General features: G+C 44.9%; 1 protein-coding gene across 6 annotated transcripts in view; it reads right to left on the bottom strand.

Annotated features, from left to right (window-relative positions):
* LOC145358791 (phospholipid-transporting ATPase IC-like) overlaps positions 1-16,278 on the bottom strand; it is a 111,257-nt gene that overhangs the window by 46,078 nt on the left and 48,901 nt on the right. For all 6 annotated transcript variants that reach the window (XM_080213079.1, XM_080213083.1, XM_080213078.1 and 3 more), the window contains 6 exons: positions 9,495-9,583; positions 8,058-8,251; positions 5,014-5,222; positions 4,530-4,561; positions 4,074-4,230; positions 1,198-1,386 (listed from right to left, as the gene is read on the bottom strand). In XM_080213079.1, coding sequence (XP_080069205.1) covers positions 1,198-1,386; positions 4,074-4,230; positions 4,530-4,561; positions 5,014-5,222; positions 8,058-8,251; positions 9,495-9,583 — 870 coding nt within the window. The remainder of the gene's footprint in view (positions 1-1,197; positions 1,387-4,073; positions 4,231-4,529; positions 4,562-5,013; positions 5,223-8,057; positions 8,252-9,494; positions 9,584-16,278) is intronic.

The following is a 16,278-nucleotide window of genomic DNA, read 5'->3' as shown; positions in this document are numbered from 1 at the left end:
CATCTTACCAATGAATTAAAAAAAATCTGACTCAGAATTTGTGCAGCACTGTAACGACTTTAATCAGGCAAATGAGGTGGGCCTGTAGAATATGAACTCCCTGATTGAAGGCCAAACTGATGGGCCTGTCAGGGACCCTCTTGCTTTGTCCTTACCCAGAGGCTGTCAGTTCCTCTGGTACTCCTTGTGTAGACTGCTAACTGGAAGCACTCGGTATGCTGTTGTCAGGCTTGTAACTAAAGGGATTTGGTGAAGGGACTTCTGCCTCCGAGGGCTTATTATAACCACCCACCACACTGGATATGTAAAATTGTCTGGTAATTTATAAGCTGGTATCAGCAAATGTTAATGAAAGCTGTTGGATTGCTGTGAAAATCTTACAGGTTCATTAACAGACCTTAGGGAAAAGCAAGCTGCCACACCTGTATCCGATCTAGTCTATCTGTCCTACAGACCTGCACTCTCTGATTAATTCTCCATGCTCTTAAGAATGACCTAACAAACCATTGCATTGCAATTATGGAATCGTAGGAATTCACATTGTCAGTGTCAGTTGTAAAACAATTATTCAACCAAACTTTACTTTCCAGCCTTTGAGTTGTATTCCTGGAGCTCTGCATATCTACACCATCAATTTTCATTCTTCCCCCGTGCTGCCACTGGGGAATCGGCGGTGGGGGGGCTGACTTCGGGAGGACTGGAAGATCCCGGTGGTGGGAAGGGCTGGACAGTTCTGCCATAGGCTTATGCCACAGTGTAATTGGATGGTAGGATTTGAAAGGGAAATTCAGTGCTGAATGGGCAATGGGATTGGCAGAGGGGGTCTCTACTTATTCTCTTCGCTGCATTCCTGAGAAATGACAGGACGCAAAACCAAAAATTCGAGAAATAACTTTCATTGAAAAAGAAATTTCACCTTACAGAAGAAAACCTTCTATCACACAGCGAGTGGTAATGACCTGGAGCTCACTGTCTATGAGGGTGGCAGAAGGGAAGCCAATCAACAATTTCAAAAGCAAACTGGATAGGGAAATAATTTCACAAGGTTTCAGGTTAGAATAGGGGAATCGGGCTGAATGGATTCTTCCATGGAGAGACAGCATAGACTCCATGGGCTGAATGGACTCCTCCTGTGCCAGAATGACTCAAAGTGGAAATGTACTTTTTTTTATTAATTGTCTTTAGTTAGCTACTTACAGATAACAGACATCCTCTTTCGGCAGCTGTTGAAATCCAGTATTGCCAGCATTGTGTACGTTTGCTGCACTCCCAGTTCACTGATGGTGATGGTGTCCTGTGTACGTGACAGAAACACGTAACCAAAATTTCTCGCCGCAGTGACCAGAGCCTCTTCATCTGGGGAAGCAGCTTGGTATACAAGCTGACCTTGAAGTAAGAAAAATAAGCAAAGTTCAATGTCCAAACAGTGCCTGGAATAGAGTCAAGATGTCTTGTCAAATCAAGGGTGGCATGGTAACACAGTGGTTAGCACTGCTGCCTCACAGCTCCAGGGACCTGGGTTCGATTCCCAGCTTGGGTCACTATCTGTGTGGAGTTTGCACGTTCTCCTTGTGTCTGTGTGGGTTCCCTCCAGATGCTCTGGTTTCCTCCTATAGTCCAAAGATGTGTGGGTTACGTTTATTGGCCATGCTAAAATTAGTGTCCTGAGTTGCGTAGTTAAGAGGGATTAGTGGGTAAATACCACTACACTATTGCTTCATTATGAAGGGACCTGAATTCCCCATTAGTGCCCACGTTTCTCACTTCAATTTTTTTTGTATGTTTTGGTTTTTATTTTGAGTTTCTTTAACCATTTCAAACAATCTCCATCTTTATTGGAGTACTTCATTAGTTTGGGGCAGAATTTGACAATCCCAGCATGGCGGGGGAAGAGGCGTCGGGAATGGGGAGGGGGCAGGCTGTAAAATGCGGTGAGCCATTGACTTCAGCAAGGCAGCAAAATCCCACCAGTGCAATATTTTGCACTTTGTTTCTCTGGGGAGAAATTTGCGGTTGGCAACAAATGTGGGGCCTGCTGATAGTAGGACCATCTCTACTGGGGGAAGCCTAACAAGTGCCTGGGTGGTGTCAAACCTTCCCCAGAATTTAGAAACCCCCAGGGTGAGAAGTCGCACCACTGGCCAACATCCAGGGCAAGATTTAAGTCCTGCATGCAATGCAACCCCCTTGACCAGGATAATTCCACCCAATGTATTTGTAATGACCTTATCCAGCCTCAGGTACTCCCTGGTTAACGCAGTGCCCACATTTGAATAACTACTTTGTAATTACTCACCAATCCGTCCTACTGAAACTCTGAGATCATAGAATCTTACAGTGCAGAAGGAGGCCATTTGGCCCATCGAGTCTGCACCGACTGCAATCCCACCCGGGCCCTATCCCCATAACCCCACACATTTATCCTAGCTAATCCCCCTGACACTGGAGTCAATTTAGCATGGTCAATTCACCTAACCCACACATCTTTGGGCTGTGGGACGAAACTGGAGCACCCGGGGAAACCCATGCAGACATGGGGAGAATGTGCAAACTCCACACAGACAATGACCCAAGGCCGGAATTGAATCCAGTTCCATGGTGCTGTGAGGCAGCAGTGCTAACCACTGTGCCATTATGTCACTCCTGTGATGAATATTTGAACACAGTAAAAAGTCTGACAACACCAGGTTTTAGTCCAACCTATTTATTTGATAATATACTCGCAAGCTTTCGGGTTAGCCCCTTCGTCAGGTGAATGGAGAGTTCTGGCCTCAGACAGAGCATATAAAGCACAGACAGTTTACAGATTACTGATTAGAATGAATTACTGATTAGAATTACTAATCAGTAATCTGTAAACTGTCTGTGCTTTATATGCTCTGTCTGAGGCCAGAACTCTCCATTCACCTGATGAAGGGGCTAACCCGAAAGCTTGCGAGTATATTATCAAATAAATAGGTTGGACTAAAACCTGGTGTTGTCAGACTTTTTACTGTGTTTACGCCAGTCCAACGCCGGCATACCCACATCATGAATATTTGAAGGCAGAATTGTGAGGACCGGTTGTACAAATGCACTTTTCTGAAATGGAGCCTCATTCGACAGCAGCACTCATCAGAAAATGATAGCAACACATACAGGGTTTGCTACTTATACAATCCCAGCAGTAAACACCAGGCTGTGCCTGTTGTATGCATCAGAAATATCCTCCCTATTCTACAAAGTTTCAAATCCTCATAGCAACTTGTCCTCGGTTTGTAAGCATTAAGCGACGGAAGTGCTGTTCAAACCATCTTTGTGCTGAAGGATTTTTTTTTTACAAATTGGTAAAATTGCTACCAAAACTCGCTTTGCTTCATGGGCGGCACACTGGCACAGTAGATGGCACTGTTGCCTCACAGTGCCAGGGACCTGGGTTCGATTCCCAGCTTGGATCACTGTCAGTGCGGAGTCTGCACATTCTAGCAGCGACACGGTGGCACAGTAATTAGCACTGCTGCCTCATAACACCAGGAACCTGTGTTCGATCCCAGCTTGGGTCATTGTCTGTGCAGAGTCTGCATGTTCTAGGGGTGGCATGGTGACACAGTGGTTAGCACTGCTGCCCCACAACATCAGGGATCAATTCTAGCCCCAGGTCACTGTCTGTGTGGAATCTGCAAGTTCTCCCCGTCTCTGCGTGGGTTTCCTCCGGGTGCTCTGGTTTCCTCCCACAGTCCAAAGATGTGCTGTTTAGGTTGATTGGCTGTGTTAAATTGCCCCTTAGTGTCAGGGGGAACTAGCAGGTTAAATATGTGGGGATAGGGCCTGGGTGAGATTGTTGTTGGTGCAGGATCGATGGGCTGAATGGCCTCCTTCCACACTGTAAGGATTCTATGAACCTTTCTATTTATTCATATGATACGAATTAAGGCAATCTCACTGTCCTTGCTGAAGGGTAAAGAGCTAATTTATGCAAGAATGAAGATGGCCTACTTATTGCTGTAGAAATGTTCTGTCTGCCTTTCAAGCTGTCTTCTGCACGAACCTCAGTAAAATTCAACAGTTGCCCAGCAAAGATGATTTGGACTCACCATTTTTGTCCTCCACCATTACCGTGTGACAAACAGCCAGGAGCTTAAAGAATTCATGTACACTGGGGTCTCCGCCCGATCGAATGAGGTCCAAAAGCGAGCTGTCGTGAAACGTCAGTTTTCCATCAGCGAACGTGTTCCAGCTAAAGTCAACCACCTGAAAACATCCCAGTAACTTTCTCAATGTGAGGTGACTCGAGACGCACAATAATCGGCCAACGCAACATCGAATGCAGGTTGAAGCACAGAATTACTGAATACTGGGCCAGATGCACTGTTGGGGACTCGGTGCAGACTCAGGATTTTATGGAAAAACTGACCTATACTGTCTGACAATCGATGTTCCATCTCTGTGGGATGGTTGGGGGAGGAGGGGGGGAGATTTTCACTCAAACTCAAAATGCAAGGAATGCCAAATCATTCCTGCCAAATAATTTGGATTAAAAAAACACTTACCGTTGCTTTATTGACATCATCAAATTGATTGCCTGAAAGTCAAAGAATTCAACTTTTAGTGCATAGAATACAGAATATTTTTAATTAGCGATTTCTTTTTAAAGTAGAGTTTATTTATTAGTGTCACAATTAGGCTTACATTAACACCACAGTGAAGTTACTGTGAAAATCCCCTAGTCGCCACACTCCAGTGCCTGTTCGGGTACACTGAGGGACAATTTAGCGTGGCCAATGCACCCGAACCAGCACGTCTTTCAGACTGTGGGAGGAAACCGGAGCACCCAGAGGAAACCCACACAGACACAGGGAGAATGTACAAACTCCACACAGTCACCTTAGGCAGGAATTGAACTCCAGTCCCTGGCGCTGTGCGGCAGCAGTGCTAACCACTGTGCCACTGCAATGCCCCATAGCCTTTGAAATATTCCCAAGTTCTGCAAAATGGAATATCATTTATTTCTTATTGAGAAATATTAACAGTTACCATATACCCGTCCACCGACACAGCATTTCTTAAACGTCATGATGTTTTGGGTCAGAGTGCCTGTCTTATCCGAGAAGATGTACTTTATTTGGCCAAGCTCTTCATTCAGGGTGGTGGTTCTTGCTTTGGCGGGACAGTCTCTCTCAGCACAGTACATTTTTAGATCCCAGTTAATGAAGAAACTCTGGACTATGTGGAGGAATTCAAACCTGAAAGATAACATTTCTGCCATCATCTGCTGTATGCCGAGAGGTTTGCTTGCAATGTTAACACAGTTAGAGTTACAGCAAGTTAAACCTGCTCCATTAAGTCACTGCACCAACCACGTGAACACTACCCATTGAAAAGTTGCGATCGCATTTATTGGTAACATCGGGCGATTAAGGATCGTAGGGTTCGCTCTTACTGGCCATTCATGCCACGCTCCTGCTGCAGCGAGGTTGGAGGATTTGGTGGCCAGCCAAATCTCCGTTCACTGCAGCGGGATGGGAGAATCCCGCTGGGCCGAACGGACACAAGATTCCGGCCAATGCCACGTTTTTCAGTCAAATACAAGACCCACTAAAATATTTAAAATAAGTGCCTCAGGATATTGTGAGCAAGGCAGTTCCTACAATGTGGCCTATTCTGTGTGGCTAGTTCCTTTCCAGAGGCAAAATTTTCATGTGTTTAATGGTACGGGAATCATTGTATCCCATGGAAAATCCGATCGTTTCAGGACTTTCCCAATCCTGGGTTTGCTTCACTGATCTCCCACCAGAGTAAGAAGTCTCACAACACCAGTCCAACAGGTTTATTTGGTAGCAAAAGCCACTGACTTTGAGTGCTGCTCCTTCGTCAGGTAAGTGGGAGTTCCATACCCCAACTAGGACACCGGGTTAAAGTCCAACAGGTTTAGTTGGTAGCAAACGGTGAGTGGGGAAGACCTAACGAAGGGGCAAAGCCCCAAAAGCTAGTGGTGTTTGCTACCAACTAAATCTGTTGGACTTTAACCTGGTGTTGTGAGACTTCTTATTGTGTTTACCCCAGTCCAATGCCAGCATCTCCAGATCATGATCCCCACAAGAGGGCAGACTAAACATCATCATTCTCTTCAGTGACGGTTCCAGCTTCTGAGGTTGTCATAATTTAATAAAATGGCTCCCTCTCCTGGACATCAATATAATCACCACACAACATTACTTCACAGAATCCCGACAGTGCAGGAGAAGGCCATTCGGTCCATCAAATCTGCACCAACAACAATTCCTCCTGGGCCCTATATCTGTAACTCCACGTATTTAGCCTAGCTCATCCCCCTGACACTAAGGGGCAATTTAGCATGGCCATTCAGCCTAACCCGTACAGCTTTGGAATGTGGGAGGAAACTGGAGCACCCGAAGGAAACCCATGCAGACATGGGGAGAACGTGCAAACTCCGCACAGACAGTGACCCGAGGCCGGAATTGAACCTGGGTCCCTGGCGCTGTGAGACAGCAGTGCTAACCACTGTGCCACCATATGATGCCCCTAGTTTGTTCTACTATGCAATCTGACTAATTCAAAGTCAGCATTGGCAGTACGTGATACAACTGTTCGTCATCGTTGCTGCAACATTCGCTACTTGGAGAACAGCCTTTGCTCAGAGTAAACATGTGCATGTTTAGTTTGATGACAAGGAGGTGCTAACGTTGGGTATGGTCAGTATGGATACACATATTTCAGAGCCTTAACATGCAATGGACATCTTGTCAACTCCTTTCAGAAGGTTCAGTCCATATCACAGCCAGTCTTGGGGTATGTTTTAAAATTACAGAATTATATTTTAAAATACACAATTCCACTAATTATTCAGAGTCACCTTCTCTTTCGAAGCTTAATGTTTCAAATTGTATTACTATCAAATATTCTAATAATAACACCTTCTAATTAGGCCCTCAGGACTCAACATTGCGTTCAACAATTTTAGATTGTGACCTCTCTCCTCCATCTTAACCCCCTTCTTTTCATGCCCCATACATTTTTTGTTTCAATGCAAAAATGCTCCACCCCTCTCCCACTCCTCTCCCCGGTCCATCTGTCACTCATTAATTTTTGCTACATCTTTACTGCAATCTCTCCCAGCTCTCACTAACCGCTGATCCAGCTGTCTCAACCCCCTCTTAAACTGTATAATATCCCAACATGTCCTCTCTCTCTTCCATTTCCATAGAGCAGCCAAATGAACTGGAAACATTCGCTGGAATTCTCTGGTCCCCTGCGCTCTGCTGTGGTTGCCAGAGAATTTGGCGCTCAGCCAAATCTTCATTCACAGTAGTGGGATCAGATAATCCCAGTCCTGGGGTGAGTTCGGAGAATTCCGGCCTTAACTCTGTTTTCTCTTCCCATGGATGCTAGCAGATCTACTGAGGGTTTCCAGCATCTTCTGTTCTTGTTTTAGATTCCAGCATCTGCAGGATTTTGCTATTATTTTCAAAGAAATACATTGAATCATAGAGTTGCTACAGTGCAAAAGGAGGCCAGTTGGCCTATTGAATCTGCACTGCATCTCTGACAGAGTGTTTCCCTTCAGACTACCTCCTGCCCCAACCCTTTAACTGCACGCATTTACTATGGCGCTAATCCATCTAACTTTTACATCCTTGGGCACTAAGGGGCAATTTAACATGGCCAATCCACCTACCCTGCACATCTTTGGAGGAAACTGGAGTGCCTGGAGGAAACCCATGTAGACATGGGGAGAATGTGCAAAATCCGCACAGACAGTGACCCAAGGCTGGAATTGAACCCAGGTCCCTGGTGCTGTGAGACAGCAGTGCTAACCACTGAGCCACCGTGCTGCCCTGAATTGCTTGCTCTCCAACAGTTGTTTGTTTTTTCCCTTTGCTTTCTGAATTATGAGGAAATCAGTTGGATTGTTTGAGATGGCAGCCTAGGGAGAGCCTTCTCTTTACATCACAAATCTCCAGGAAGAGGGTAAAGGGCAAACCAGTCTAAACAGCTGCACATTTCAAAGTGTTTGTAAGTTTGTCAGTAGCTTTGCAGAGGGATAAAGACGTGCTTACGTAACGTAAAGTGACATTGGCAATAGGGAGTTCAATACAATAACATATCCCCAGAAAGACAGAAAGCCTTGGTATCCTGGACTGAAATCTTCGGATGTAATGTCGAGATACGGAACTTGGATTCCAAATTTCACATCCCAGGCAGCACTTCCAGCAGCAAGGCAGAATGATAAACCAGCAAGAATCAACAGGATCTGGAAAAGGATTAAGTAAATTCGCAGTGAGTGATTTAATTGGCCTTCACTGTACAGATGTTGTTACAGACATCTTTAATCCCCACAGCCTGTGCTAATGCTCTGACACACTCAACACAGAACTTACTCCAGTCAAACAGGTGGTGCAAAATATAAACTTGCAGACACAGCACCTTTCTAATTATGGTCTGGGCATTTTTAAGTAATTCCTGGATAATTTACTTCTTTCAAAAAAGTACTTTAATCAGCTTTACTATTTAAGCAATTCTGAAATGAACACAAGCTGGAATTGCAACAAGTGCAGCACAATGCAGTGGAAAGGTTGACATGCGTGTTCCTACTTTGTGCTTCATTTACCCCTTCTTTACCACCTGTCCCCAAACACAAACACGCACACATGTACATGCACACCCATACACGCACCCACACACGTATTTATGCGTGCACATACATGCACACGCCCACACACAAACACGCAAATACATGCACACGTGCATACACACACACACACAAATACATGTGCACATGCACGTACACACATATACACACACAAAAACACGCACACGTGTGTACACACGTATACACACAAACACACAAATACATGCACACATGTGCCTACACACACACACATATACACATACACACGCACACTCATATGCACACACACTCACATAACACACACGCCCACATGCATACACGCACTCAAGCATGCACCCACATGCACACACACACATGCGCCCACACGCACATGTTTAATTACATGATTGAGTTCTTATGACAGGTCATTAACCTGAAACATTAGTTTGGATCTTCCAGTCCTGTCAGTGGAAAATCTGGAGGCCTGGCTAAAGATCCTTTGGCTTCCGATGGGACTGGATGATCCTAGAGTATAAAATCCCACCCGTCACCTCTGCTTCTCACCCAGGCTGGCTGAGTGTTCCCAACACTTTCCCGCTTTTAGTTCCAGTTCCAGGCTGCTGCCTGATTGACTTTAAAAGCCGGACAAGGACTGCTGATTGTTTGAGAGGTAAAAATCCAGTCGGGATAAAGGAAAGATGCTCTGACTGGTGGGAGGTGACGAGCAGAGTTCCCAGGGGGAATGTACTAAAGCCTCAGCTTCTCCCCACACACTTTTGAATATGATCGGGAGTTGTTGGTTCGCAAACAACACAAAAATAGGTGGTGGAGAAAATCACAAAGAGGCACATTAGGCAAAGTGTGAGTGGAAAGTGACTGAACGTACCAGGAGCACCACACGATTCATTAGACGTTCGATTCTGGTTTTCTTCAAGATATATCTCCCACTGTTCTTCATTATCTTTGTATCCACCCCTGAAAATTAAATGAAATAACAAAACAAGTCAAAATGTGCGTGCTCTGAGCTAACATCAGCAGTAGGTTTATGGGACAGTGTTAATAACTTTGGCTTTGGAAGATGCAGTAAGTCCTCACTTAAAGTTGTTTGCATTTGTGAAAATCATGACTTGAAGTGAAGTGGCTTTAAAGCCAGAGCCAGGGGCGACACAGTGGTTAGCACTGCTGTCTCACAGCTCAAGGGACTAGGGTTCAATTCCAGCCTCTGGTCACTGACTGTGGAGTTTCACATTCTCCCCGTGTCTGCGTGGGTTTCCTCTGGGTGCTCCGGTTTCCTCCCACGGTCCGAAAGATGTGCAGGTTGGATTGATTGGCCATGCTAAATTGCCCCTTCGTGTCAGGGGAATTAGCAGGGTAAGTGCATGGGGTTACAGGGACAGGGGCTGGGTGGGATTGTTGTCGGTGCAGGCTCGATGGACCGAATGGCCTCCTTCCGCACCAAAGGAATGATTAGCCAGAGTTAGGTTCCTTCTAACGCGTCTTACCCAGAAAATATAATGCACAAGTTCAAATACTGAACCATTTATGTACCGCACTATGCATTCCTTCCAAAATAATATATACATCCCTAAATATGAAAGAAATCAATACAGTAGGTAATAAAAAAATACATTCGCCATCTATCTACCTGTACAAGTACTTTTAGAGTAACCGGCTACTATCTAGTGACAGGAGTTGGTTGATGCCATTATCTACCTGCACTGACCAACACCTGCCACTAGATGGAGGCCAGGGCTTCATTGGGAGTTCTGCACAGGTGAAGACAGGATTGGAGGGCGGCATCAAAGTGAACAGCCAGGGGGTGAATAACAGGGCTCAGGGATTAAGGCGAGAACAGAAGGCAGGCGGCAAGGCCCTGGAGCAAGGGCACTGAGGACAGAAGAGGAATTGCTGAGAGAAAGTTTCTATAAGTGCTGGTAAATGGGATTAGGTGGGAGGTCAGGTGTTTCTCATGTTTAGGATCAGACTCAGTGGGCTAAAGGGCCTCTTCTGCTCCGTATGATTCTATGAAAGACAGACCAGGGAAGAGAAAGTCTGGCAACTGATGAAGTGAAATTGGCAACATTAGATACCAATACAACATTATTAATGATGTTAAAGTGAAATGGTGTTCAGTGAGGCAGCGTTGAGTACAGAATTACTCTAGTATAAAGCAGCCACTTCATTAACATCTCTCCACATTTTCACCTCCATTGATCTTAACGGTAATAATAACCGGAAAAGACGTTAACACGTGTAGCTGATTTGCTATTGTCCGTTTCGCACTATCTCCAGTGAAACTTAGCCCATTGGGTCGGTCCCATTCCAGCAGAGTGCAATGTGTACGTCTCCCTGTCCCTACTCCCACGCACACAGACAGACAAATCTCCTGGGAGAAGCAATAACCAGAGACCAATTTCCATGAAATACCTCTCTGACCACAAGGGAGATCGTAACAATAGGTAATGTCTGTCTTGGTACCTCGAGGAATTTAGCACTTGCAGAAACTTGTCTAGTTCCCCTGATGTTCACGCAGTGAATATGTACTCAGAATGTGTCAGTGCTTATTCCAGAGCTTGGTGCGTCATTGCTAAAGGAGGCATTTCAAAGCAGGCAACTTCGCTCACTTCTTTCTTAACTTATACGTGCATTCCCAAGTCTATTAAATAGCTTAGCCACATGAACAGGTTCTTAATGCTTCTATTATCACAGTCACATCATCTCAAAGCCTAAGCTTTTCCAATACAAAGCCTCTATAAGTCTGTCCTGGGGGCAATGGTTTTAACTCGGGATGAGATTCAGGTGAGCAGGGAGGACAGGCTAAAATCTCCCAACCTCAGCAACATTAGGCCAGGGTGATATGGACTCCTGGGGACACATCCCTGTTGACAGTGAAGCATAGAAAATAGGAGTAGGCCATTCAGCCCTTTAAGCCTGTTCTGCCATTCATTATGATCATGGCTGATCATCCAACTCAATAGCCTGAACCCACCTTTCCCCACATCCTTTGATCCCCTTTGCCCCGAGAGCTATAGTTGATTTGATTTATTATTGTCACATGTATTGGGATACAGTGAAAATTATTGTTTCTTGTGTGCCATATAGACAAAACATACCACACATAGAGTACAAACGGGAGAAAGAAAGAAGAGAATGCAGAATATCGAGTGGGATTCTCCGGCTGCGTTCGTCCCAAAACCGGAGAATCCGCCTGAAATCAATGCGTGGTCTGCCCCCCCACCCACGACGATTTCCGTGGCAGACGGGTGGGACAATTCCCCCTGTGGTGTTACAGTCATAGCTAGCTAACTTAATGCAAGGTAAGGCCATTCAAAAGTCTAACAGAAGCAGCGAAGAAGCTGTTTTTGAGTCGGTTGGTTCGTGTCCTCAGACTTTTGTATCTAGAGGAGGTGGTGGAAGAGAGGATATCTGGGGTGCATGGTGTCCTTAACTATGCTGGCTGCTTTTCCAATGCAGCGGGAAGTGTGGACAGAGTCAATTGGTGGGAGGTTTATATGATGGACTGGTCTATGTTCACAACGCTTTGTAATTCCTTGCGGTCTTGGTCAAAGCAGCTGCCATTCCAAGCTGTGATATATCAGGAAAGGATGTTTTTTATGGTGTATCTGTAAAAATTGATAAGAGTTGTACCAGACCTGCCAGACTTCTTGAGAAGGTGAGAGGGCATGGGATCCAAGGGGCTTTGGCCTTGTGGATCCAGAACTGGCTTGCCTGCAGAAGGCAGAGAGTGGTTGTGGATGGGTCTTTTTCTGCGTGGAGGTCAGTCACCAGTGGAGTGCCCCAGGGATCTGTTCTAGGACCCTTGCTGTTTGTCATTTTCATAAATGACCTGGATGAGGAAGTGGAGGGATGGGTTAGTAAGTTCGCTGACGATACGAAGGTTGGTGGTGTTGTGGACAGTCTGGAGGGATGTCAGAAGTTGCAGCGTGACATCGATAGGATGCAAGACTGGGCGGAGAGGTGGCAGATGGACTTCAATGCGGATAAATGTGTGGTGGTCCATTTTGGCAAGACCAACAGGATGCAGGAGTACAATATCAAGGGTAGGAGCCTTAGCTGGGTTGAAGAGCAGAAGGATCTTGGGGTCCGGGTCCATAGGACTCTTAAATCGGCCTCGCAGGTGGAGGATGTGGTCAAGAAGGCGTATGGTGTACTGGCCTTCATTAATCGAGGGATCGAGTTTAGGAATCGGAAGGTAGTGCTGCAACTTTATAGGACCCTTGTCAGACCCCACTTGGGGTACTGTGTGCAGTTCTGGTCGCCTCACTACAGGAAGGATGTAGAAGCTATTGAGAGGGTGCAGAGGAGATTTACAAGGATGTTGCCTGGATTGGGAGGCATGCCTTATGAAGATAGGTTGAGGGAGCTAGGTCTCTTCTCCCTGGAGAGACGAAGGTTGAGAGGCGACCCGATAGAGGTTTATAAAATGTTGAGAGGAATAGATAGGGTGGATTCTCGGAGGCTGTTTCCCAGGGCTGAAATGGTCGCTACGAGAGGACACAGGTTTAAGGTGCTGGGAAGCAAGTACAGAGGAGATGTAAGGGGAAAGTTTTTCACTCAGAGGGTGGTGAGTGAGTGGGGTCGGCTACCATCAGTGGTGGTAGAGGCGAACTCGCTGGGGTCTTTTAAAAGACTTCTGGATGAGTATATGGGATCTAATGGCATTGGAAGTTACAGATAGTTCTATGGCTTGGTAGGTATAGATGTGATCGGTGCAACTTGTGGGCCGAAGGGCCTGTTTGTGCTGTAGTGTTCTATGTTCTATTTCCTTAGCCTTCTGAGAAAACAGAGACGTTGGTGGGCTTTCTTAACTATAGTGTCAGGACAGGTTGTTGGTGATTGGGACATCTAGAAATATGAAACTCTATCTAACGCATTCTTGAAAATATACAATGTTTTGATCTCAACTGCTTTCTGTGATGGTGAATTCCACAGGTTTACCATTCTTGGGGGAGGAACTTTCTCACCTCACTCCTAAACGACTTACCTCGTATCCTTAGACTGTGATACCCTGTAAGAGGGAATTTAGAATAATTTGGTTCTAAAAGACTAACAAATCAAAGTAGATTAATTTAAAGTGAAGTCACAAAGTACCTGGAATATATTTTACAAGGTACAGTTTGCATATAGACAGACATATAACCACGATTTGAGTATTTAAACATGTATCTTTTGAAAATATATTGTATTCTGTGTTAAAAGCATACACATTGACTAATGGCACAATACTCTAAGGCATGATGAGATTAGTCAAGTAAAAAGAACCTCTTTCTTTAGAACAATATAGCCACAGAGCACAATTCTTATCAGTGTGGACTCTAGACCAGTTTAATGAGTAGACCATATAGCACACGAGATAAGGGAAAGTCTAGAGAATGCTAGAAGATTGTGAGAAAGACCTTTCAAAGTCCATGCTGCATTCCCATGTTGTCAGAAAGCAAATGTTATTAGCCAAGGTAAATGACCTATACTAACAATGATTGGCTCTTGCTCGGTTTGGATGAGCCACGGGGCAGGCAGAATGACTTTTGAAAAATGTATAATTATAACATTGAGAGCGATGTAACTTCAGAGTAGAATTGGACTGCCCTAAATCTCTTTCCGAGCATACATTGGTCAATAAGGAAACACCTTTGACCAGGATACTGCCTCCATGAGTCTTTGTATTAGCTGAAAAGGCCAACATAATACATGGTCTCTGAAAAATGCACCTACACATTCCCACCATTGGGAAAATCCTTCCTACATCCACCCACTCTAGTCCTGTTAAAATTTCACATGTTTCTATGAAGTGACACCCAAGTACCTCACAGCCATTTCTCGCTTGAATGAGCATCAGTTGGCTGCAGGCAGAACTTCCTAATCTAAGGATTAAGATGGACACCTGCACTCCCAGGCATGCAGCCTAGTCAAGCTACCAACGCCACCAACTTGAAATAGGCCCATACTTAACTACAGCATATCACAGCGAACAAACATACACTATAAGCAGCACGGTGGCACAATGGTCAGCACTGCTGCCTCACAGCGCCAGGGACCCAGGTTCGATTCCCAGCTTGGGTCATTGTCTGTGCAGAGTCTGCATGTTCTCCCCATGTCTGTGTGGGTTTCCTCACAGTGCTCCGATTTCCTCCCAGGGTCCAAAAAACTCTGTTAGGTGCATTGACCATGCTAAATTCTTCCTCAGTGCACCCGAACAGGCGCCAGAGTGTGATGACCAGGGGATTTTCACAGTAACTTCACTGCAGTGTTAAGGTAAGCCTACTTGTGACAGTAATAAATAAACTTTAACTTTCAACTCGTTCTCAGACCAAACATGATTGGAAACAACTCCCCCCCGACCCCACCACCAACTATAGCGAAGGCTCTGTCCTGCTCCCAGGCATTTTAATATAAGTGGGGAATCTTCCTTTATCTATGGGCACACGCGGCAGCTCTCACCGCCTCTGGCCCAACAATGGTAGAACACTGACTGCTTTAAATTGCTCATTGTACAAAAACTGCCAACACGCAGCCACAGAGCTACTCTGTCAGCTGGAATTGGAAGTGTCTTTGAAAGGCCCGATTTAATTATAGTTCACACCTCAATATTCACAGGCATTTTACGTATTAAAGGAGGTTGAATTAGTCACCAACTTGAATCATCAAGTAATTTGGATTAAGCAATGTAATTAACACAATTAAAGGAAGGAATACTGCTTAAGGAGTAGATCGTACTTCCCGAGTAAGCCAACGACCAAATTCTTTTTTTTATAAATTTTATTACTTTCTCAGAGTTACAAAGCAAGTGCACAGAGTGGACATGGCAAACCCTTAATCCATCTCCTTGCTTGCTCCAAAAACCAATTCAACTCTGACGAAGAGCCATCCAGGCTCAAAACATTGGCTCTATTCTCTCTCCGCAGATGCTGTCAAGACCTGCTGAGATTTTCCAGCATTTGCTATTTTTGTTTCAGATTCTGGCAGTATGGTAGCACAATGGTTAGCATTGCTGCTTCACAGTGCCAGGAACCTGGGTTCAATTCAGGCCACGAACGACTGTTTGTGTGGAGTTTGCAATGTTTTCCCTGTGTCTCTGTGGGTTTCTTCCGGGTGCTCTGGTTTCCTCCCACAGTCCAAAAGATGTGCTGGTTAGGTGCATTGGCCATGATAAATTCTCCCTCTATGTACCCAAACAGGTGCTGGACTGTGACGACCAGGGGATTTTCACAGAAACTTCAGTGCAGTGTTAATGTAACCCTACTTGTGATTAATAAATAAACTTTACTTCTAACCCAAGTAAATGATCAATTTTTTTGTTCCCTCAAAAATAAGTTACTAACAATGTGGAGAAAAGGCTGGAAAGGTTTAGGAGGTCTGACAACATCTATGAAACAGTAATTTATTTATTTTTATTAGTGCCTCAAGTTGGCTTACATTAACATTATAGTGAATTAACATCTTGAGTCCAACGCAACTCTTTGGAATTCACCACGTCAATTCAACTCCAAACATTAATAGTTTTTCTCTCCATAGATGCTGCCAGAACTGGAACAAGAGTGTGGCGACTAGGGGAGTTTCCACAGTAACTTCATTGCAGTTGTGAATGTAAGCCTAATTGTGACACTAATAAATAGAAAAAAAAAATCCACAGGAATTTGCTTTTATCCAAT

The sequence above is a fragment of the Carcharhinus amblyrhynchos genome, chromosome 26 (assembly GCF_965287045.1).
Source record: "Carcharhinus amblyrhynchos chromosome 26, sCarAmb.v2.hapA, whole genome shotgun sequence".
In the NCBI taxonomy this organism is placed as follows: domain Eukaryota; kingdom Metazoa; phylum Chordata; class Chondrichthyes; order Carcharhiniformes; family Carcharhinidae; genus Carcharhinus; species Carcharhinus amblyrhynchos.
Note: the sequence above shows the minus strand (reverse complement) of the source record. Positions and strands in the feature narration are given on the sequence as shown.